The 20,078-nt window shown below is 36.7% G+C and overlaps 1 protein-coding gene across 2 annotated transcripts in view; it reads left to right on the top strand.

The window, feature by feature from the left end:
- PPP3CC (protein phosphatase 3 catalytic subunit gamma) overlaps nucleotides 1-20,078 on the top strand; it is a 117,561-nt gene that overhangs the window by 52,042 nt on the left and 45,441 nt on the right. For both annotated transcript variants that reach the window (XM_049865223.1, XM_049865222.1), the window contains exon 4: nucleotides 6,474-6,585. In XM_049865223.1, coding sequence (XP_049721180.1) covers nucleotides 6,474-6,585 — 112 coding nt within the window. The remainder of the gene's footprint in view (nucleotides 1-6,473; nucleotides 6,586-20,078) is intronic.

Genomic DNA, 20,078 nt, shown 5'->3' with positions numbered 1-20,078 from the left:
ATTCTTAAGCCTCTAATTGATTTCTCTTGTCTAATTACCTTGGCTATTACTTCTAGTACAGTGTTTAATAGCAGAGGTGCTGAATATTTTTGCCTTGTTCCCGATCTTAATGGAAATGCTTTTAGTCTTTCCCCATTGAGTAAAATATAGGCTTTAGGAATAAAGTATATATGTGTGTGTGTTTGGTGGCCTTGTCAGAGAGTTGTGGATATTTGGATAGAATGTAAACCCTGAAATGAAGAAGGGCTTTCTATGAAGTCTGCTTTATAAATGTTCTGTCAAATTCTAGGGCAACACGCATATCACATTCTAGATCTCATACTTGAGAATAATAATGAGATTTGCCATTGTAATAAGTCACTTGAATTTATATAAATTGTCTTTATGCATTATCATAGTCATAAAGAAATTTTTTTTTAATTTTTATTGTGCTTTAAATGAAGGTTTACAAATCAAGTCAGACTCTCATACAAAAATTTATAAACACCTTGCTATGTACTCCTAATTGCTCTCCCCCAATGAGACAGCACACTCCTTCCCTCCACTCTCTCTGTTCATGTCCATCCCACCTCACCCCTAACCCCAAGTCCTTCTTTCCAAAGTAACTACTATTAACAGCTCTTGTAGGGGGAAAAATTATGTCCATATTCATATTTATATAATTATGTATGCTTTTAAAATACGTTCATAATAAAGTTCATACTCTGTACCATGCTTTTTTTACTTTTAAAACCTTTTAGAATTCTTTCTGTACCAGCAAAATCAGACTTTTTTTTTATTGTGCTTTAGGTTAAAGTTTATATCCAAATTAGTTTCTCATTCAGAAATTTATACACAAATAGTTTTGTGACATTGGTTTCCTTTTCCACCCCAGGTTCCCCATTTCCATTCATCCAGGTTTCCTGTCCCTTCCTACGATCTCATTGTTGCTATTGGGCAGGTGTTGCCCATTTGTTCTCTTGTACTTGATTGAACTAAGAAGAAGCACATTTCTCACACGTGTTATTTGTTTCACAGGCTTGTTTACTCTTTGGCTGAAAGGTGGACTTTGGGAGTGGCTTCATTTCTGAGTTAGCACGGTGTCTGAGGGCCACAGTCTCAGGGGTTCCTCCGCTCTCTGTCAGACCAGTGAGTCTGGTTCTTTTTTTTTGGAATTTGAATTTTGTTCTACATTCTTCTCCAGCTTTGTCTGGAACCCTCTATTGTGATCCCTGTCAGAGCCACTGGTGGTGATGGCGGGGCACCATCTAGTTCTTTTGGGCTCAGGCTGATGGATGCTCTGGTTCATGTGGTTTATTAGCCCTTCAGACTAATATTCTCCTTGTGTCTTTGGTTTTCTTCATCCTCCTTTGCTTCGAATGGAATGGAACCAATAGATGTATCTTAGATGGCTGCTGGAAAGCTTTTAAGACCTCAGGTGCCACTCACCAAAGTAGGATGTAAAACATTTTCTTTATGAACTGTGTTATGCCAGTTGACCTAGACGTCCCCCAATACCATGGACCCCAGCCTCAGCTCCAGTAACTCCGTCCCTCAAGGTGTTTGAATGTATCTAGGAAGCTTCTGTGACTTTGGCTTGGTTAAATTGTGCTGACTTCCCTATATTATTTGTGGTGTTTCCCTTCACCACAGTTAACACTTGTCAGCTATCTAGTTAGTGATTTTCCCTTTTCATCCCTCCCCTCCCTCGTAACCATCATAGATTGTTTTTTTCTGTGTGTAAACCTTTTCTTGGAGCCCTGGTGGTGTAGTAGTTAATAGTTCAGCTGCTAACCAAAAGGTCAGCAGTTCAAATCCACAAGCCGCTCCTTGGAAACAGGCAGTTCTACTCTGTCCTATAGGGTCACTCTGAGTCAGAACTGACTCGACGGCAACTGACAAAACAACAACAAATTTTTTTCTTGCGTTTTTATAATTGTGGTCTCATACAATATTTGTTATTTTGTTATTGACTTATTTCACTCAGCATAGTGCTCTCCAGATTCACCCATGTTGTAAGATGTCTCGTGGATTCATCATTGTTCTTCATCGTTGCATAGTATTCCATTTTGTGTATGTACCATAATTCGTTTATCCATTCATTTGTTGATGGGCACTTAGGTTGTTTCAATCTTTCTGCTATTGTGAATGCATTGAACATATGTCTCTTTGTGTGATGGCTCTTGTTTCTCTAGGATAAATTCCTAGGAGTGACATTGCTAGATTGTATGGTACAGTAGTCCCCCCTTATCTGTGGGGGAATACGTTCCAGGACCCCCTGGGGATGCCTGAAACCGAGGATCGTGCCAAACCCTATATATATATTATGTTTTGACCTGTACATACATAGTTGTGATTAAGTTCAATTTCTACATTATTAGGCACAGCAAGAGATTAACAACAATAACTAATAATAAAATAGAACAATTATAACAATATACTGTAATAAAAGCTGTGTGAATGTGGTCCTCAGGAAGGATGGAGCAGGAAGGCATGAGATTTCATCATGCTATTCATTTAACATTTTTGGACCTCGGTTGACTGTGGGTAACTGAAACCCTGGAAAGCAAAACTATGGGTAAAGAGGGGGGCTACTGTATTTCTATTTCTAGCTTTTTGAGGAATTGTCATATTGTTTTCCATACTGGTTGTAGCATTTTACATAACCACTGGCAATGCATGAGTTCCAATCTCCCCTCAACCTCTCAACGTTTGTTATTTTCTGTTTCCTTTTTTTTTAATTAGTGCCAGTAGTATCGGGGTGAGATGGAATCTCATTGTAGTTTTCATTTGCATTTCTCTAATGACTAATGATCAAGAGCATTTCCTCATGTATCTGTTAGCTGCCTGAATGTCTTCTTTGGTGAAGTGTCTGTTCATATCCTTTGCCCATTTTTTAATTGGATTATTTGTCTTTTTGTTATTGAGGTGTTGAAGTATTCTATACATTTTAGAGATTAGACCCTTGTTGGATATGCCATATCCAAAAATGTTTTCCCAGCCTGTAGGTTCTTTTTTTACGCTTTTGGTGAAGTCTTTTGTTAAGCATAAGTGTTTAATTTTTAGGAGCTCCCAGTTATCTAGTTTATCTTTTGGTGTTTGTGTATTGTTATAGTTTATATTGTATTTATGCCCCTGGCATTGACCCTGTTTTTTTCTTCCATGATCTTTATTGTTCTAGGTTTTATATTTAAGTCTTTGATCCATTTTGAGTTAGTTTTTGTGTATGGTTTGAGGTATGGGTCCTGTTTCATTTTTTCATAGATGGACATTCAGTTTTGCCAGCACCATTTGTTGAAAAGAATGTCTTTTCCCCTATTTAATGGACTTTGGTTGTTTATCAAAGATCAGCTGACCATAACTGGATGGATTTATGTCTGGGTTCTCAATTCTGTTCCATTGGTCTATGTGTCTGTCATTGTACCAGTACCAGGCTGTTCTGACTACTGTAGCTGTATAGTCAGTTCTGAGATCAGGTAGTGTGAGTCTTCCTACTTTGTTCTTTTTCTTCAATAATGCTTTGCTTATCTGGGGCCTCTTTCCTTTCCATATAAAGTTGATGATTAGTTTTTCCATCTCATTAAAGAATGCTGTTGATATTTGGTTTGAGACTGCATTATATCTATAGCTCACTTTGAGTAGGATTGACACTTTTACAATGTTAAGTCTTCCTATCCATGAGCATATATGTTTTTCTATTTATGTAGGTCTCTTTTGGTTTATTGCAATACTGTTTTGTAGTTTTCTTTGTATAGATCTTTTACATCCCTGGTTAGATTTATTCCTAAGTATTTTATCTTTTTATAGAGTATTATAAATGGTATTGTTTTCCTGATTTCCTTTTCAGTGTTCTCTTTGTTGGAGTATAGGAATCCAACTGATTTTTGTATGTTGATTTTGTATCTTGCTACTCTGCTGAATCTGTTAGTTCTAGTAGTTTTCTTGTGGAGTCTTTGGGGTTTTCTATGTATAGTATCATATCAAATAGGGGTAGTTTTACTTCTTCCTTTCAATTTGGATGCCCTTTATTTCTTTTTCTTGCCTTATTACTGTAGCTAGGACTTCTAGCACAGTGTTAAATAGGAGTGGTGATAAAGGGCATCCTTGTCTTGTTCTCGTTCTCAGGGGGAATGCTTTCAGCCTCTCTCCAATAAGAACGATGTTAGCGTACAGATGCCCTTTATTATGTTGAGTAACTTCCCTTGTATTCCTATTCCTGATTGGTTTTCTAATGTTGAACCGTCCTTGCTTACCTAGTATGAATCCCACTTGGTCATGGTGTGTTATTTTCTTGATATGATGCTGAAATCTATCAGCTAGGATTTTTTTTTGAAAATTTTTGCATCTATATTCATCACAGATATTTGTCAGTAATTTTCTTTTTGTGTGGTGTCTTTGCTTGGTTTGGGTATCAGGGTTATGCAGGCTTTATAGAATGAATTTGGGGGTATTCCTTCCTTTTCTATGTTCTGAAATAGGTTGAATGGTAGTGGTGTGAGCTCCTCTTGGAACGTTTGGTAGAATTCTCCAGTGAAGCTGTCTCGGCCAGGGCCTTTTTTTTTGTTTTGTTTTTAATTACTTCTTCAATCTGTTCTATTGTTATGGGTCTATTCAGATTTTCTCAGTTTATGTATTTCTAGAAATTTGTCCATTTCTTCTAGGTTCTCATTTGTTGGAGTATAATTTTTGATAGTATTCTGTTATGATCCTTTTTATTTCAGTTGGATCTGTTGTAATGTCCCCATCTCATTTCTTACTTGGGTTATTTGCTTCATCTCCTGTTTTTCTCTTGTCATTTTGGCCAGTGATTTGTTGATTTTGTAGACCTTTTCAAAGAACAAACTTTTGGTCTTGTTGATTCTTTCTGTTGTTTTTCTCTTCTCTATTTCATTTATTTCTGCTCTATCTTTATTATTTCCTTTATTCTGTTGCCTGTGGCCTTCTTTTGCAGTTCTCTTTCTGTTTGTTCAAGTTGTAGGGCTGACGTTTTGATTTTGGCCCATTCTTTTTTGATGTGTGTGTTTATTGCTATAAATTGACCTCTGAGCACTGTCTTTGTAGTGTCCCAAAGATTTTAATATGATGTGTTTTCATTCTCATTTGATTCTAGAAATTTTTTGATTCCCTCTTTGTTTTTAAGCAAGGTGTTATTCAGTTTCTGTGTATTTGATTTTTTTTTTCCCTTACACTTCCTGTTGTTGATTTCTACTTTTATCATATTGAGATCAGAGAGAATGCTTTGTATTGTTTTGATGATTTGGATTTTATTGAGGGTTGCTTTGTTGCCTAAAATGTGGTCTGTTCTGTAGAATGTTCCATGTGTGTTGGGAAAAAATGTGTGCTTTGTTACTGTTGGTTGGAATTTTCTATATATATCTTTGAGGCCAAGTTAGTTGATCGTGGCCTTTAGATCTTCTGTATCTTTGTTGAGTTTCTTTCTAAATGTTCTGTCCTTTACCAAGAGTGGTATGTTGAAGTTTCCTACAATTATTGTGGTACTGTCTATTTTTCTTTTCAGTGCTATTAGTTTGTTTTATATATTTTGGAACCGTGTTGTTGGGTGGATAGATATTAATTAAGGTTATATCTTCTTGGTGGATTGTTCCTTTAATCATTATATAATGTCCTTCCTTGACTTGTATGGTTGATTTTGACTTAAAGTCTATTTTATGTGAGAAAGCGTGTTTCTCTGGTTACTGGGTGCCCTGTCTCCTGTTGGGAGCTCCATGAAGTTGCCTTCCCCTACTCCCTGTCTGGGGTTGTTGCTGGCTGTGTTCCAGGATGGCGACGCTGTGCCATGTTAGTTGGCAGGGAACCTACACTTTGTATCTCTCCTTATTCTCTGTTTTCCATCAATTTCTTCTTCCATTCAGCATTTGATCTAGTTCTTTATCCTTCATTTGATGCTTAGGATTCCAGGATTGATGTTTATATCTGTTTTACTTAGTTTTTTAGGTCTTTGCTGCAGAGGGATGGCATGGTGTGTCTCTTTAGGGTGCCACGTTGGCTCCACCTCCTATTTTTTTCTTTTTAGTAGTTGAACTGCTCTGTTAATTGAATGTTAGATAAGGCAAACTGATCAAGGCTGTCTTTGTAGAATGTGTATGACCTTTCAGAAATTGATAGTCATTAAGCCTATAATGGGACTTCTTTGAAAAAAATCATAATTAATCTTATTTTCCAAGTTTTTAATTTTATTTTTTTGTAAATAAAATTGTCCTATTTCTTTCATCTGAAACTATCAGACCCCTTTAAACTAGTTGATAGGTTAGACCTTTGGGATCACCAGAAATACATTGGGAAACACTAAAACAGCTTTTTAGATTTAGTTAACCAGTATATTAGTTCTGGTTTGTAAATTGAGTATATTTACTAAACTATTTCCTAAATCTATTGTAAAATTTATTGTTAATAATTTCTGGTATACTCTGCTTATAAACAACATTTGCCAAACTTTAATTGCTTATAATTTTGTCCTTGAATTTGTCTTGCAGTGTGTGCTCTATTTATGGAGTTTAAAGATTAATTATCCCAAAACATTGTTTCTACTTCGAGGCAATCATGAATGCAGGCATCTTACAGAATACTTCACCTTCAAACAGGAATGTAAGTATAGTCATTTCTTCACAACTCTTTCAGTTACTCTTTAGACTTGTCCGAAGTGAATCAAATATAAAGAAAAAGAAACTAATGGAATGCAAATGTTTCCTCTCTCTCTTTTTTTTTTTTTTTTTGGTAAGAATCAAGATTCTACTTTTTGGGACATTTATTTTGAAAATAATTTTGATTTTTTTCCCCTCTTATTTATAAAGTAGTAAATTGGGAATATTTGAAGAACATAAAGAAGTCCAAAGAAGATAAAAATTGTCCATAATCATACCACCTAGAGATAATCACTGTTATCTCACTATTTGGGATATAGTCTTCCATTCATTGTTTTTTCTGTATATATAAAAATCTATTAGTTCAAGCATATGTATCTGTATATTTTTTAAATAATATTGGGCTTATATATATGGTTTAATAAGTAGCTCTTTTCACTTAACGTAATAACATTTTTCTGTATTAAATATTTTCGAAAACGTGATTTTGAAAATGTTACTTTAATGTTTTTGAAGTGTTTCATCTTATGGAAGCACTATCACTTATGTAGTCAATTTAGTAACAACTGTAGGACATTTGTAGGACATTTAGGTTTTTTCTAGCTATAAATAATATACTGTAATAGTAGAAAAATGGAAGATAAAGGATTTTTTAAGTCAAAAGGTTACTAGATGATTAAAAAAGAAAGCACACCCACAGATTTCTTTGACCAGAAGCCAGGTACTCCTAATTTGCTCTCTTAACAAACAGTATGATTGGGGATATTTGGGGGATTCTGCCCCAGAGTATTTGCATTTATTGTTTTTTCTTTTCCCATGTATCTCTCTGCTTATAAGGCTTGTGCACCCTTACTTCATTCACATTATGAGATTTTCTTTCCTGGCTGCTTTTTCTAAATTAAAATCTGTCATTTTACCTTCCTACTCTTCTTTTTTTCCCCGTAGTATTTATCAACAGCTAAAATTTTAATTTCCCAAGTATCTGTCAGTTTCTCACACTGGGGGGGCTCACATGTTGCTGTGATGCTGAAAGCTATGCCACCGGTATTCAGATACCAATAGGGTGGTCACCCATGGCAGACAGGTTTCAGCTGAACTTCCAGACTAAGACAGGCTAGGAAGAAGTCTACTTCTGAAAAGAATTAGCCAGTGAAAACCTTAGGAATAGCAGCAGAACATTGTCTGATATAGTGCTGGGAGATGAGCCCCCCAGGTTGGAAGGCACTCAAAACATTACTGGGGAAGAGCTGCCTCCTCAAAGTAGAGTTGACCTTAATGACGTGGATGGGGTCAAGCTTTCAGGACCTTCATTTCCTAAAGTGGCACGACTCAGAATGAGAAGAAACAGCTGCAAACATCCATTAATAATTGGAATAATGAAAAGCAAAGATGTCACTTTTTTAAAGACTGAAAAAAAAATCCAAGCCATGGTATTTTCAGTCGTATCATATGCATGCGAAAGCTGGACAATGAATAAAGAAGACCAAAGAAGAGTTGATGCCTTTGAATTGTGGTGTTGGCGAAGAATATCAAATATACCATGTACTGCCAAAAGAACAAACAAATCTGTCTTGGAAGAAGTACAATCAGAATGCTCCTTAGAAGCAAGGATGGCGAGACTACGTCTTACGTACTTTGGACATGTTAATAGGAGGGATTAGTCCTTGCAGAAGGACATCATGCTTGGTAAAGTACAGGATCAGTGGAAAGGAAGAAGACCCTCAACGAGATGGACTGACACAATGGCTGCAGCAGTGGGCTCAGGCATAATGATTGTGAGCAGGGCGCAAGACCAGGCAGTGTTTCATTCATGGTACATAGGGTCGCAACGATTTGGAACTGACTCAGTGGCACCTACTAACAACAACAACAAAATTTTAATATATTTACTTGCTTGTTGTCTTTCTCTCTTCACCACAATGTAAGCTCCATGATGGCAGGGACATGTTTGTTCACTGTTGTTTTCTCAGCAGACAGAATAGTATCTAGATAGTGGCTCATTAAAAAAAAAAAATCCAAACCTGTTGCTATCGAGTCGATCCTGACTCGTAGCGATGATAGTAGCTCATAGGAGATGCTTAAAAAGTATTTGTTGAATGAATGAGCATCTGTGATTTGTATCTTCAGGACAAACTCTCTGAAGACAATTTAATAGGCCAGAGGGAATGAGCATTTTAAAGACTATTGATACATATTCTAAATATCCCTCCAAAAAAAAAAAAAGTATCAATTTATATTCCAAGTAATTTTTGTATTTTTATAGTGCAAGGAAGATACTGAAATAAACAAAAGAAAAATTATACCTCTTATGATTTATAAAATGTTTGCATATTCTCTGTTAAATAAGGAAACAAAACTAAATTTATCTGGTCCCTTCTGGTTCTGAAATTATATAATCTACCTCTTTTCCCAAATAACCGTGAATATATAAAATTACTTTAGTATTCATATAGTTGATATTTTGATCATGGATTTCACTTCGTGTCCCATTCAGATTTTTCTTCAAATTATTACCTTGGAGGAATATATTATAAAATATTTAAGATTTTATTCCCAAAAGAATATTCAAAATGAAAATAAAAACATTTAAATTTGTTTTCAGAGACTCAGAGTTTATTCACTCCCTCCCATGAAATCCCTTTAGTGATATTTAGAATACAATTTGATACAGCGCTCCATATGTTTGTATTTATAAGTTGATATGAACATTTCATTTTACCAGTAGCTTTCTACTTAGGAGATGGTAGTTGAAATGACAGCCTCCCTCTTAGTAGAGCCTGAAAGGAAAGGTGATTTTTATTAAATTATAGGGTATGAACACTTCGAAAAATTCCTCTGACAGAAAAATTAGCTACAAGTGGGCAAGCTACAGATCATCCCAGCCCTTGGGGACTTACTTGAATAAACACTGTGATTATGGAGATGGCATAGGCTCAGGAAGAGTTGTTTCATTATGTATGGGGTCACTGTGAGTCAGAGGCCAACTCCAAGGCAGCTAACAGCAACATCAACAGATAATAACCAGGAAGTTTTAAAAAATGAGATGTTTGTAAATTGGTGTAAAGCGTTTGAAGAGCACTTTTGCAATAGCTATAGAAATTTTAAGTGTACAGTTCCTTGACCCAGCAGTGTGACTTCTAGGAATGTTTTATGCAGCCTGTGTTCGTTTTCTATTGCTACTTAACAACTTACCAGAAATTTAGCAGCTTAAAACAAGACGTGTTTTTTGTTTTTTTTTTTAATCTCACATTTTTTTTCTGTAGGTTAGAAGTCCGGGCACAATGTGGGTAGATTCTCTGCTCAGGGTCTCACTCAGCTGAAATTAGGGTGTCTGTCAGTCAGGATTGTAGTTCTCATATGGGCTTGGAGTCCTTTTCCAAACTCACTAGTTGTTGACAGAATTATATGTTCTTGTGACTGTGGGACTAAGGGCCTCATTTTCCTGCTAGCTGGGAGATTGTTCTTGACTTCCAGAGACTGCTTACTGTCTTGTGACATGACCTCCATCACTAGTTCACAAAATGGGTGTTTGCTTTTCAGGACGCATCTCTCTGACTTCTTCAGCAATCAACTGGCTGGAGAAAATGCTCTACTTTTAAACAGAGCTTTTAATAAATGCTCTGATTAGGTTAGGCTCACTTAGGATAATGTCCTTTGCCATATAATGTAACATAGTCACAGGTGTGATATTTCATATATTTACAGGTTCCACCCACTCAAAGAAGGGGGGCCTAGTCACAGGTTTAGGTCCTTTCAGGTCACCTTAGAAGTCTGCCTACCATGGAGATGAGCTCACAGAAAGACACAAATATATGTATGTATAAGGATGTAATGATGTTCCTTGCAGTATTAATTGTAATAGCAAAAAAAAAAAACAAAGATAATCTCAGTGTCAATAAGGGACTGATTAAGTAATAGTACATTAGAAAATGGAATAGTAGGCAGCTGTGGAAAGACCAAGGAAGATCTATATACTGATAAAGAGATATGTTTGGATATGCCGTTAGGTGAGAAAGGCTGTTTGGAGAACGTGTAGAGTATTCCTAACTCCTTCTTTCTCTGTTGCTTCTGGCGAATAGAGAACAATTGTTGTACTTTGAACGGCTGTTTGCAAGCTTTTAAGACCCCCAGGCACTACACAGTGAACTAGGAGGTAGAAAAGAAGCGCCGAACACGTTATTAGGCCAATTAGCTGAGATGTCGCATGAAACCATGACCCTAAACCTGCATACCAAGGAATCAAACCCATCAGGTATTTGGTTGTAGATAAGCAAGCTCAGCAGCTACTCTTCTTTTTTTTTTTTGTCGTTTTTGTAGATATATCTGTTATACAACTTTTGCCAGTTAACTTTTTACAAGTCTACGACTTATTGACTGCAATCACGTTAATCAGTTATACATCCCTTCCCTTAATCAATTAGATTTTTCCATCACTGTAAACCAAAACTCAGTACTTCATAAGCAGTAACCCCCCTCCTTTCACACTCCCTCACACTAATAAACTATTCATTTGACTGTTCTTGCCTTTTTTATATAAATAAGGTCATACAATATTTGTCCTTTTGTGATTCACTTATTTCACTCAACATAATGTCTTCAAGCTCCATTCCTTATTGTAGCATGTGTCAAGACTTCATTTCTCCTACTGGGTGAGTAGTATTCCATATAGGTATGTACCACATTTTGTTTATCCATTAAACAGTTGATGGACATTTACGTTGTTTCCGCTTTTGGCTGTTGGGAATAGTGCTGCAGTGAACACTGGTGTACAAGTATCTGTTTGAGTCTCTGCTTTCAAGTCTTTTGGGCACATATCTAGGAGTGGAATTGCTGAGTCATATGGTAGTTCTGTCTTTAGTTTTTTAAGAAACTGCCACACTGTTTTCCACAACAACTGAAGCATTTTGCATTCCCAGCAGTAATAGATAAGGGTTCCAATTTCCCCATATCTTCACCAACATGTGTTTTTGTTTCTTGCTTTTTTTTTTTTTTTTTTTGACCTTAGCCATCCTAGTGGGAGTGAAATGGTATCTCATTGTGGTTTTGATTTGCATCTCTCTGATGGCTAATGACGTTGAGCATGTTTTCATGTGTTTGATGGCCATTTGAATGTCCTCTTTGGTGAAATGTCTGTTTAAGTCCTTTTCCCATTTTATGATTGTGTTGTCTTTTTGCTGTTAAGTTGTAGTACAGGGTTTTTTTAGGTGACATTTTATCTAATTCTCTGTTCTGTCAGAGATCTTATTTAACTGGTAAAACTGATTGAAGCTATTTTTAGAAGAGGGAACAATAGGCTCAGGAGACATTTTGAGTCTCTCATTTTGCACAGAATTTCTTACCTCGGGTTTTTATTTGCTTTTCACATGCTTTAACTGTAAATTTGGTTGTTTTCTTTTTCTCATATCTACCAAGATACTGCTTCTGCTCCACTTGAACTCTGCATCTGAGTTGTAAATAAATCTTGGAACAAGTGCACAAATTTTAGTACAATTTTTAAATTTTATTTCCATATAAGGAAAGAACATGTGTGCTCCTTTGCATGCCTGTTTTCACTGATAAGCTGATCTCTCTTAAAGGACCACTTTGACTTTAGAATCAGCACCGTATAATTACTGCCAAGTGAAGCCTAGTTCCAGATTGTGCAGCTGAAATCTTGTAATTTTTGTTTTTAAAACATCCCAATATTCTGTTTTTATGTTTTTGTTCTTTTGTGCTTCAAGCGAAAGTTTACAGCTCAAATTAATTTCACATATGAAAATTTATACACATATTGTTTGTTATGTGACACTAGTTGCAATCCCTATAATGCGACAGCACACTCCCCCTTTCCACCCAGAGTTTCCCACGTCCATTCAGCCAGCTCCTGTCCCTTTCTGCTTTCTCATCTGCGTCTGGACAGGAGCTGCCCATTTAGTCTCATGTGTCTACTTGAACCAAGAAGCACACTCTTCACAAGTATTATCTTTTATAGTCCAGTCTAATCTTTGTCTAAAGAGTTGGCTTTGGGAATGGTTTTAGTTCTGGGCTAACAGTCTGGGGTCCATGTATTCCAGAGTTCCCCCAGTCTCAGTCAGATCATTAAGTCTAGCCTTTTTTACCTGAATTTGAGTTCTACACCACACTTCTCTCCTGCTCCATCAGGATCTCTCTGTTTCGTTCCCTGTCAGCGTGGCCATCAGTGGTACCTGGGCACTATCTACTTCTTCTGGTCTCCGGCTGATGGAGTCTCTGGTTTATGTGGCCCTTTCTGTCTCTTGGGCTCATATTTTCCTTGTGTCTTTGGTGTTCTTCATTCTCCATTGCTTCAGATGTGTTGGGACCAGTTGATGCATCTTAGGTGGCCACTTGTTAGCTTTTAAGACTCCAGATGCCACTCACCAAAGTGGGATGCAGAACATTTTCTTAATAAACTTTGTTATGCCAGCTGACCTAGATGTCCCCTGAAACCATGGTCCCCAGACCCCAGCCCCCGCTAGTCTGACCCTTGAAGTGTTTGGTTATGTTCAGGAACCTTCTTAGCTTTTGGTTTAGTACAGTTGTGCTGACTTGCCCTATATTGTGTATTGTCCTTCCCTTCACCTAAGATAATTCTTGTCTACTATCTAGTTAGTGAATACACCTCTCCCTCCCACCCTACCCTTGTAACCATCAAAGAATGTTCTTCTATGTTTAAACTTTTTCTTGAGTTCTTATAATAGAGGTCTCATACAATAATTGTCCTTTTGAAACTGACTGATCTCACTAAGCATAATACCTTCCAGATTCATCCATGTTGTGAGATGTTTCGAGCATTCCTCATTGTTCTTTATCGTTGCGTAGCATTCCATTGTGTGTATATATCATAATTTGTTTATCCATTTGTCTTTTGATGGGCTCATAGGTTATTTTTTTGGCTATTGTGAAGAGTGCTGCAATGAACATGGACGTGCATGTATCTGTTCGTGTGACGGCTCTTATTTCTGTAGCATATATTCCAAGGAGAAGGATTGCTGAGTCGTATGATACTTCTACTTCTAGCTTTTTAAGGAAGTGCCAAATGGATTTCCAAAGTGGTTGTACCATTTTACATTTGTGCTCCAGTCTCTCCACAACCTTTCCAACATCTATTATTTTGGATTGTTTGGATTAGTGCCAGCCTTGTTGGGGTGAGATGGTATCTTATTGTAGTTTTCATTTGCATTTCTCTAATGGCTAGTGATCATGAGCATTTCCTTATGTATGTTTTAGCTGCCTTAACGTCTTCTTTGGTGAAGTGCCTGTTCATATCCTTTCCCCATTTTTTAATTGGGTTATTTGTCTTTTCGTTGTTGAGGTTTTGCAGTATCTTGTAAATTTAGAGATTAGACCCTGATCGGATATGTCATAGCCAAAATTCTTTTCTCAGTCTGCAAGTTGTCTTTTTACTCTTTTCGTGAAGTCTTTTGATAAGCATGTGTTTGACTTTTAGGAGCTCCCAGTTATCTAGTTTCTTTTCTGGTGTTTGTGCATTGTTACGTTTTGTGTTCTGTTTATGCCATGTATTAGCATTGTTACTCTTTTTTCTTCCATGATTTTTATCATTTTAGATTTTACATTTAGGGCTTTGATCCATTTTGAGCTAGTTCTTGTGTATGGTATGAAGTATGGGTCTTGCTTCATTTTTTTGCAGATGGATGTCTAGTTATGCCAGCACCATTTGTTAAAGAAACTGTCTTTTCCGCATTTAATGGACTTTGGGCCTTTATCAAGTATCAGCTGCTCACAGGTGGATGAATTTACGTTTGGATTCTCAATTCTGTCCCATTGGCCTAAGTATCTGTTGTTGTACCAGTACCAGGCTGTTTTGACTACCAGTGCCATAAACCCAACAAAAACTATGTTCTAAAATCAGGTAGTGTGAGGCCTCCCACTTTGTTCTTCTTCAGCAATGCTTTACTCATCCGGGGCCTCATCCCTTTCCATACGAAGCTGGTGATTTGTTTCTCCATCTCATTAAAAATGTCATTAGAATTTGGATCAGGATTGCCATTGTATCTGTAGATGGTTTGAGTAGAAATGATATTTTCACAATGTTGAGCCTTCCTATCCATGAGCAAGGTATTTTTTTCCACTTATAGAAGTCTCTTTTGGTTTCTTGCAGTAGCGTCTTATAGTTTTCTTTGTATAGGTCTTTTATATTTCTGGTTACATTTATTCCTAAGTATTTTATCTTCTTGGGGGCTGTTATAAATGGTATTGATTTGATGATTTCCTTTTTGAAGTTCTCTTTATTGGTATAGAGGAATCCAACATATTTTTGTATGTTTATCTTGTACCCTGATACTTTGATGAAATCTTCTGTTAGTTCTAGTAGTTTTCTTGTGGATTCTTACAGGTTCTCTGTGTATAAGATCATATCATCTGCAAATAGATTGACAGGGCTGCAACAGTGGGCTCAAGCATAACAATGATTCTGAGGTTGGTGCAGGACCAGACAATGTTTTGTTCTGTGGTACATAGGGTAGCTATGAGTCAGAACCAACTCTATAGCACCTAACAACAACAACAACAACAATTCTTTTTCAGTCTTCTTTACTCGTTGTCCGGCTTTCGCATGCATATGAGGCAACTGAAATACCGTGGCTTGGGTCAGGTGCACCTTAGTCCTCAAAGTGACATCTTTGCTTTTCAATACTTTAAAGAAGTCTTTTGCAGCCAATTTGCCCAATGCAATGCATCTTTTGATTTCTTGACTGCTGCTTCCGTGGGTGTCCATTGTGGATCCAAGTAAAATGCTGATGTGGCATGACTCAAAATGAGAAATAACAGCTGCAAACATCCATTAATAATTGGAACCTGGAATGTGCAAAGCATGAATCTAGGAAAATTGGAAATCCACAAAAATGAAATGAAGCACATAAAGGTCAATATCCTAGGCATTAGTGAGCAGAAATGGACTGGTATTGGTCATTTTGAATTGGACAATCATATGGTCTACCATGCCAGGAATGACAATTTGAAGAGAAATGGCATTGCATTCATCATCAAAAAGAACATTTCAAGATCTATGCTGAAGTACAATGCTGTCAGTGATAGGATAATATCCATATGCCTGCAAGGAAGCCTAGTTAATAAAACTATTACTCAAATGTACGCACCAACCACTAAGGCCAAAGATGAAGAAACTGAAGATTTTTACCAGCTTCTGCAGTCTGAAATTGATCAAACATGCAGTCAGGATGCATTGATAATTATTGGAGGTTGCAATGTGAAAGTTAGAAACAAGAAGGATTGGTAGTTGGAAAATATCGCCTTGCTGATAGAAACAGTGCCAGAGATTGCATGATTAAATTGTTCAAGACCAGTGACTTCTTCATTGCAACTACGTGTTTTCACCAACATAAATGGTGACTATACACATGGACCTCACCAGATAGAATACACAGGTATCAAATCAGCTACATCTGTGGGAAGAGATGATGGGAAAGCACAATATCATCAATCAGAACAAGGCCAGGGGCCTACTGCAAAACAGACCATCAGTTGCTCAATATTCAAGCTCAGGTTGAAATTGCAAGAAATTAGAACAGGTCAACGAGAGCCAAAATACAACCTTGAGCATATCCCACCTGAATTTAGAGACCATCTCAGGAATAGATTTGATGTGTTGAACACTAATGACTGAAGACCAGATGAGTTGTGGAATGACATCAAGGACATCATACATGAAGAAAACAAGAGGTCGGTAAAAAGACAGGAAAGAAAGAAAAGACTAAAATGCTCTTGAACGTCAAGTAGCTAAAGTGAAAGGAAGAAATGAAGATGTAAAAGAATTGAACAGAAGATTTCAAAGGACGGCTCAAGAAGACAAAGTATTATAATGACACATGCAAAGACCTGGAGATGGAAAACTAAAAGGAAAGAACATGCTCTGCATTTCTCAAGCTGGAGGAAAATGAAGAAAAAATTCAAGCCTTGAGTTGAAATATTGAAGGAGCCTATGAAGAAAATATTAAATGACTCAGGAAGCATCAGAAGAAGATGGAAGGAATACACAGAGGATGCGGAGCCAGAGTCACTGTACCAAAAAGAATTGGTCAACATTCAGCCATTTCAGGAGGTACCATATGAGCAGGAACCAATGGTACTTAAGAAAGAAGTCCAAGGTGCACTGAAGGCATTCATGAAAAACAAGTCTCCAAGAATTGACGGAATACCAGTTGAGATATTTCAACAAATGGATGCAGCCCTGGAAGTACTTACTTGTCTATGCCAAGAAATTTGGAAGACAGCTACCTGGCCAATTGACTGGAAGAGTTCTATATTTATGCCTATTCCCAAGAAAGATGATCTCACCAAATGCGGAAATTATCGAACACTAAAAAAAAAAAAGAATTTTTTTTTTTTATTGTTAATATCACACAGAAGTAAAATTTTGCTGAAGATCATTCAAAAGTGGCTGCAGCAGTATATGGACAGGGAACTGCCAGAAATTCAGGCCGAATTCAAAAGAGGATGAGGAACCAGGGATATCATTGATAAGATAGACCCTGGCTGAAAGCAGAGGATACCAGAAAGACGTTTACCTATGTTTTATTGACTATGCAAAGGCATTTGACTATGTGGACCATAACAAATTGTGGATAACATTGCAAAGAATGGGAATTCTAGAAAACTTAATAGTGTTCCTGAGGAACCTGTGCATAGATCAAGAGGCAGTTGTTCGGACAGAACAAGGGGATACTGAATGGTTTAAGGTCAGGAAAGGTGTGCGTCAGGGTTGTATCCTTTCACCATACCTATTCAATCTATATATGCTGAGCAAATAATTCGAGAAGCTGGACTATGTAAAGAAAAACATGGCATCAAGATCGGAGGAAGACTCATTAACAAGTGTTATGCAGATGACACAACTTTCCTTGCTGAAAACAAAAAGGACTTGAAGCAGTTACTGATGAAGATCAAAGACTACAACCTTCAGTATGGATTACACCTCAACATAAAACAAAAATCTTCACAACTGGACTACTAAGCAACATCATGATAAACAGAGAAAAGATTGAAGTTGTCAAGGATTTCGTTTTACTTGGATCCATAATCAACACCCACGGAAGGAGCAGTCAAGAAATCAAAAGACACATTGCATTGGACAAGTCTGCTGCAAAAGACCTCTTTTAAAAGTGTCGAAAAGCAAAGATGTCACCTTGAAGGCTAAGGTGTACCTGACCCAAGCCATGGTGTTTTTAATCATTTCCTATGCATGTGAAGGCTGGATGATGAATAAGGAAGACTGAAGAATTGACGCCTTTGAATTGTGGTGCTGGAGAAGAATATTGAATTACTATGGACTGCCAAAAGAACCAACAAATCTGTCTTGGGAGAAATACAACCAGAATGCTCCTTAGAAGCAAGGATGGTGAGACTATGTCTCACATACTTTGAACATGTTGTCAGGAGGGATCGGTCCCTGGAGAAGGACATCATGCTTGGTAAAGTAGAGGGTCAGTGAGAAAGAGGAAGACCCTGAGTGAGATGGACTGACACAGTAGTTGCAACAGTGGGCTCAAACAACGATTGTGAGGATGGCGCAAGACCAGGCAGTGTTTCGTTCTCTTGTACATAGGCTCAGAACTGACTCAATGGCACCTAACAACAACAATGACAATTTTTCATAGTATTCTATTATGATTCTTTTAATTTCAGTTGGGTCTGTTGTGATATTGCCCATCTAATTTATTTGGGTTATTTGCTTCCTCTTCTGTTTTTCTTTTGTCAGTTTGGCCATGGTTTATTGATTTTGTTGATCTTGTCAAACAACTACCTTTTGGTCTTGTTAACTCTTTCAATTGTTTTTCTATTATCTATTTCACTATTTCTGCTCCTATTTTTATTATTTCCTTTCATCCAGTGCCCAAGGGCTTCTTTTGCTGCTCTCTTTCTATTTGTTCAAGTTGTAGGGTTAATGTTTTTATCTTGGCCCTTTTTTCTTTTTGGGTGTGTACATTTATTGCTATCAGTTGACCTGTGAGCACTACTTTTGCTGTGTTCCAAAAGTTCTGGTAGGATGTGTTTTCTTCTCATTTGATTCTGTGAATTTCTTTATTCCGTCCTTGATTTCTTCCGTAGCCCAGTAGTTTTTGAGCAAGGTTTTGTACAGTTTCCATGCCCAAAATTTTTCCTTGCTTTTTCTGTTATTGATTTCTACTGTTATGGCTTTATGGCCTAAAACATGGCTTTGTAATATTTCAATGCTTTGGATTCTATTAAGGCTTGCTTTATGGCCTAATACGTGTTCTATTCTGGAGAATGTTTCATGCACGTTGGAAAAGAAAGTCTACTTGGCTGCCTTTGAGTGGAGTGTTCTATTTATGTCTGTGAGATCAAGCTGGTTGATTGTGGCATTTAGTTCTTCTGTTTCTTTGTTGAGCTTTTTTTTGGATGTTTTGTCCTTCACCGAAAGTGGTGTGTTGTAGTCTCCTACTGTTACTCTAGAGCTGTCTGTTTCTCTTTTCATTGCTGTTAGGGTTTGTTTTATGTTTTTTGGAATCTTGTCCTTGGATGTGTAAATATTTATTATGGTTATGTCCTCCTGGTATGCTGACCCTTTAGTCATTATATAGTGTCCTTCATTATGCTTTGTGGTGGGTTTTGCTTTAAAGTCTGTTTTGTCAGATTAATATTGCCACTCCTGCTCTTTTTTGATGGTTGTTTGCTTGATAAAATTTTTTCTATCCTTTCAGTTTTGAGTTTTAGTTTGTTTGTGTCTTTGAGTCTAAGGTGTCTCTTGCTGGCAGCATATAGATGGATTGTGTTTTCTTAATCCATTCTGTCATTCTCTGTCTCTTTATTGGTGCATTTAGTCCATTTACATTCAGTGTAATTATTGATAGGTAAGAGTTTTTTGTTTTGTTTTGTTTTTAGTTTTTTTAAGAGTTTAGTCCTGTCATTTTGATGTATTTTTGTGTGTGTATTGTTGACAGTTTCTTTGTTCCAGTTAATTTTCTGTGCTGAGTCATTTTTCTTTATTTATTTTCATTGTTGTTGATTTTGTATTTGCTGAGTCTTTGTGTTTTTCTTCTTTTTCATTTTGATATGTAGGATTGTTAGTTTCCTTTGTGGTTACCTTAAAATTTACCTCTGTTTTTCAAAGTTTAAGCCAATCTTTTATTTCTTGATATCACCTTAACTTCCTTTTGATATGAAAGTTCTAAGACTACATTATTTAGTCCCTCTTTTTGTTTTAGTGTTGTCATCTGTTACATATTGATGTCTCTGTTTCTCTATTTTCAGTGTTTTAGCTTTCTTTTATTTTTGTGACTTTCCTTTCTGGGTTGATATCTGGTTGCTCTATCCTGTGTTCTGGTCTTGGGTTTGTTATATTATTGATTCTTTAACCAGAGGACTCCCTTTAGTATTTCTTGTAATTTTAAATTGGTTTTTACAAATTCCCTTAACTTCTTTTTATCTGGAAATGCCCTAATTTCGCCATCATATTTGAGAGACAGTTTTGCTGAATATATAATTCTCGGTTGTCAGTTT

This window comes from Elephas maximus, chromosome 22, assembly GCF_024166365.1.
Source record: "Elephas maximus indicus isolate mEleMax1 chromosome 22, mEleMax1 primary haplotype, whole genome shotgun sequence".
NCBI classification, from domain to species: domain Eukaryota; kingdom Metazoa; phylum Chordata; class Mammalia; order Proboscidea; family Elephantidae; genus Elephas; species Elephas maximus.
This window is presented reverse-complemented; position numbering and strand designations above follow the sequence as displayed.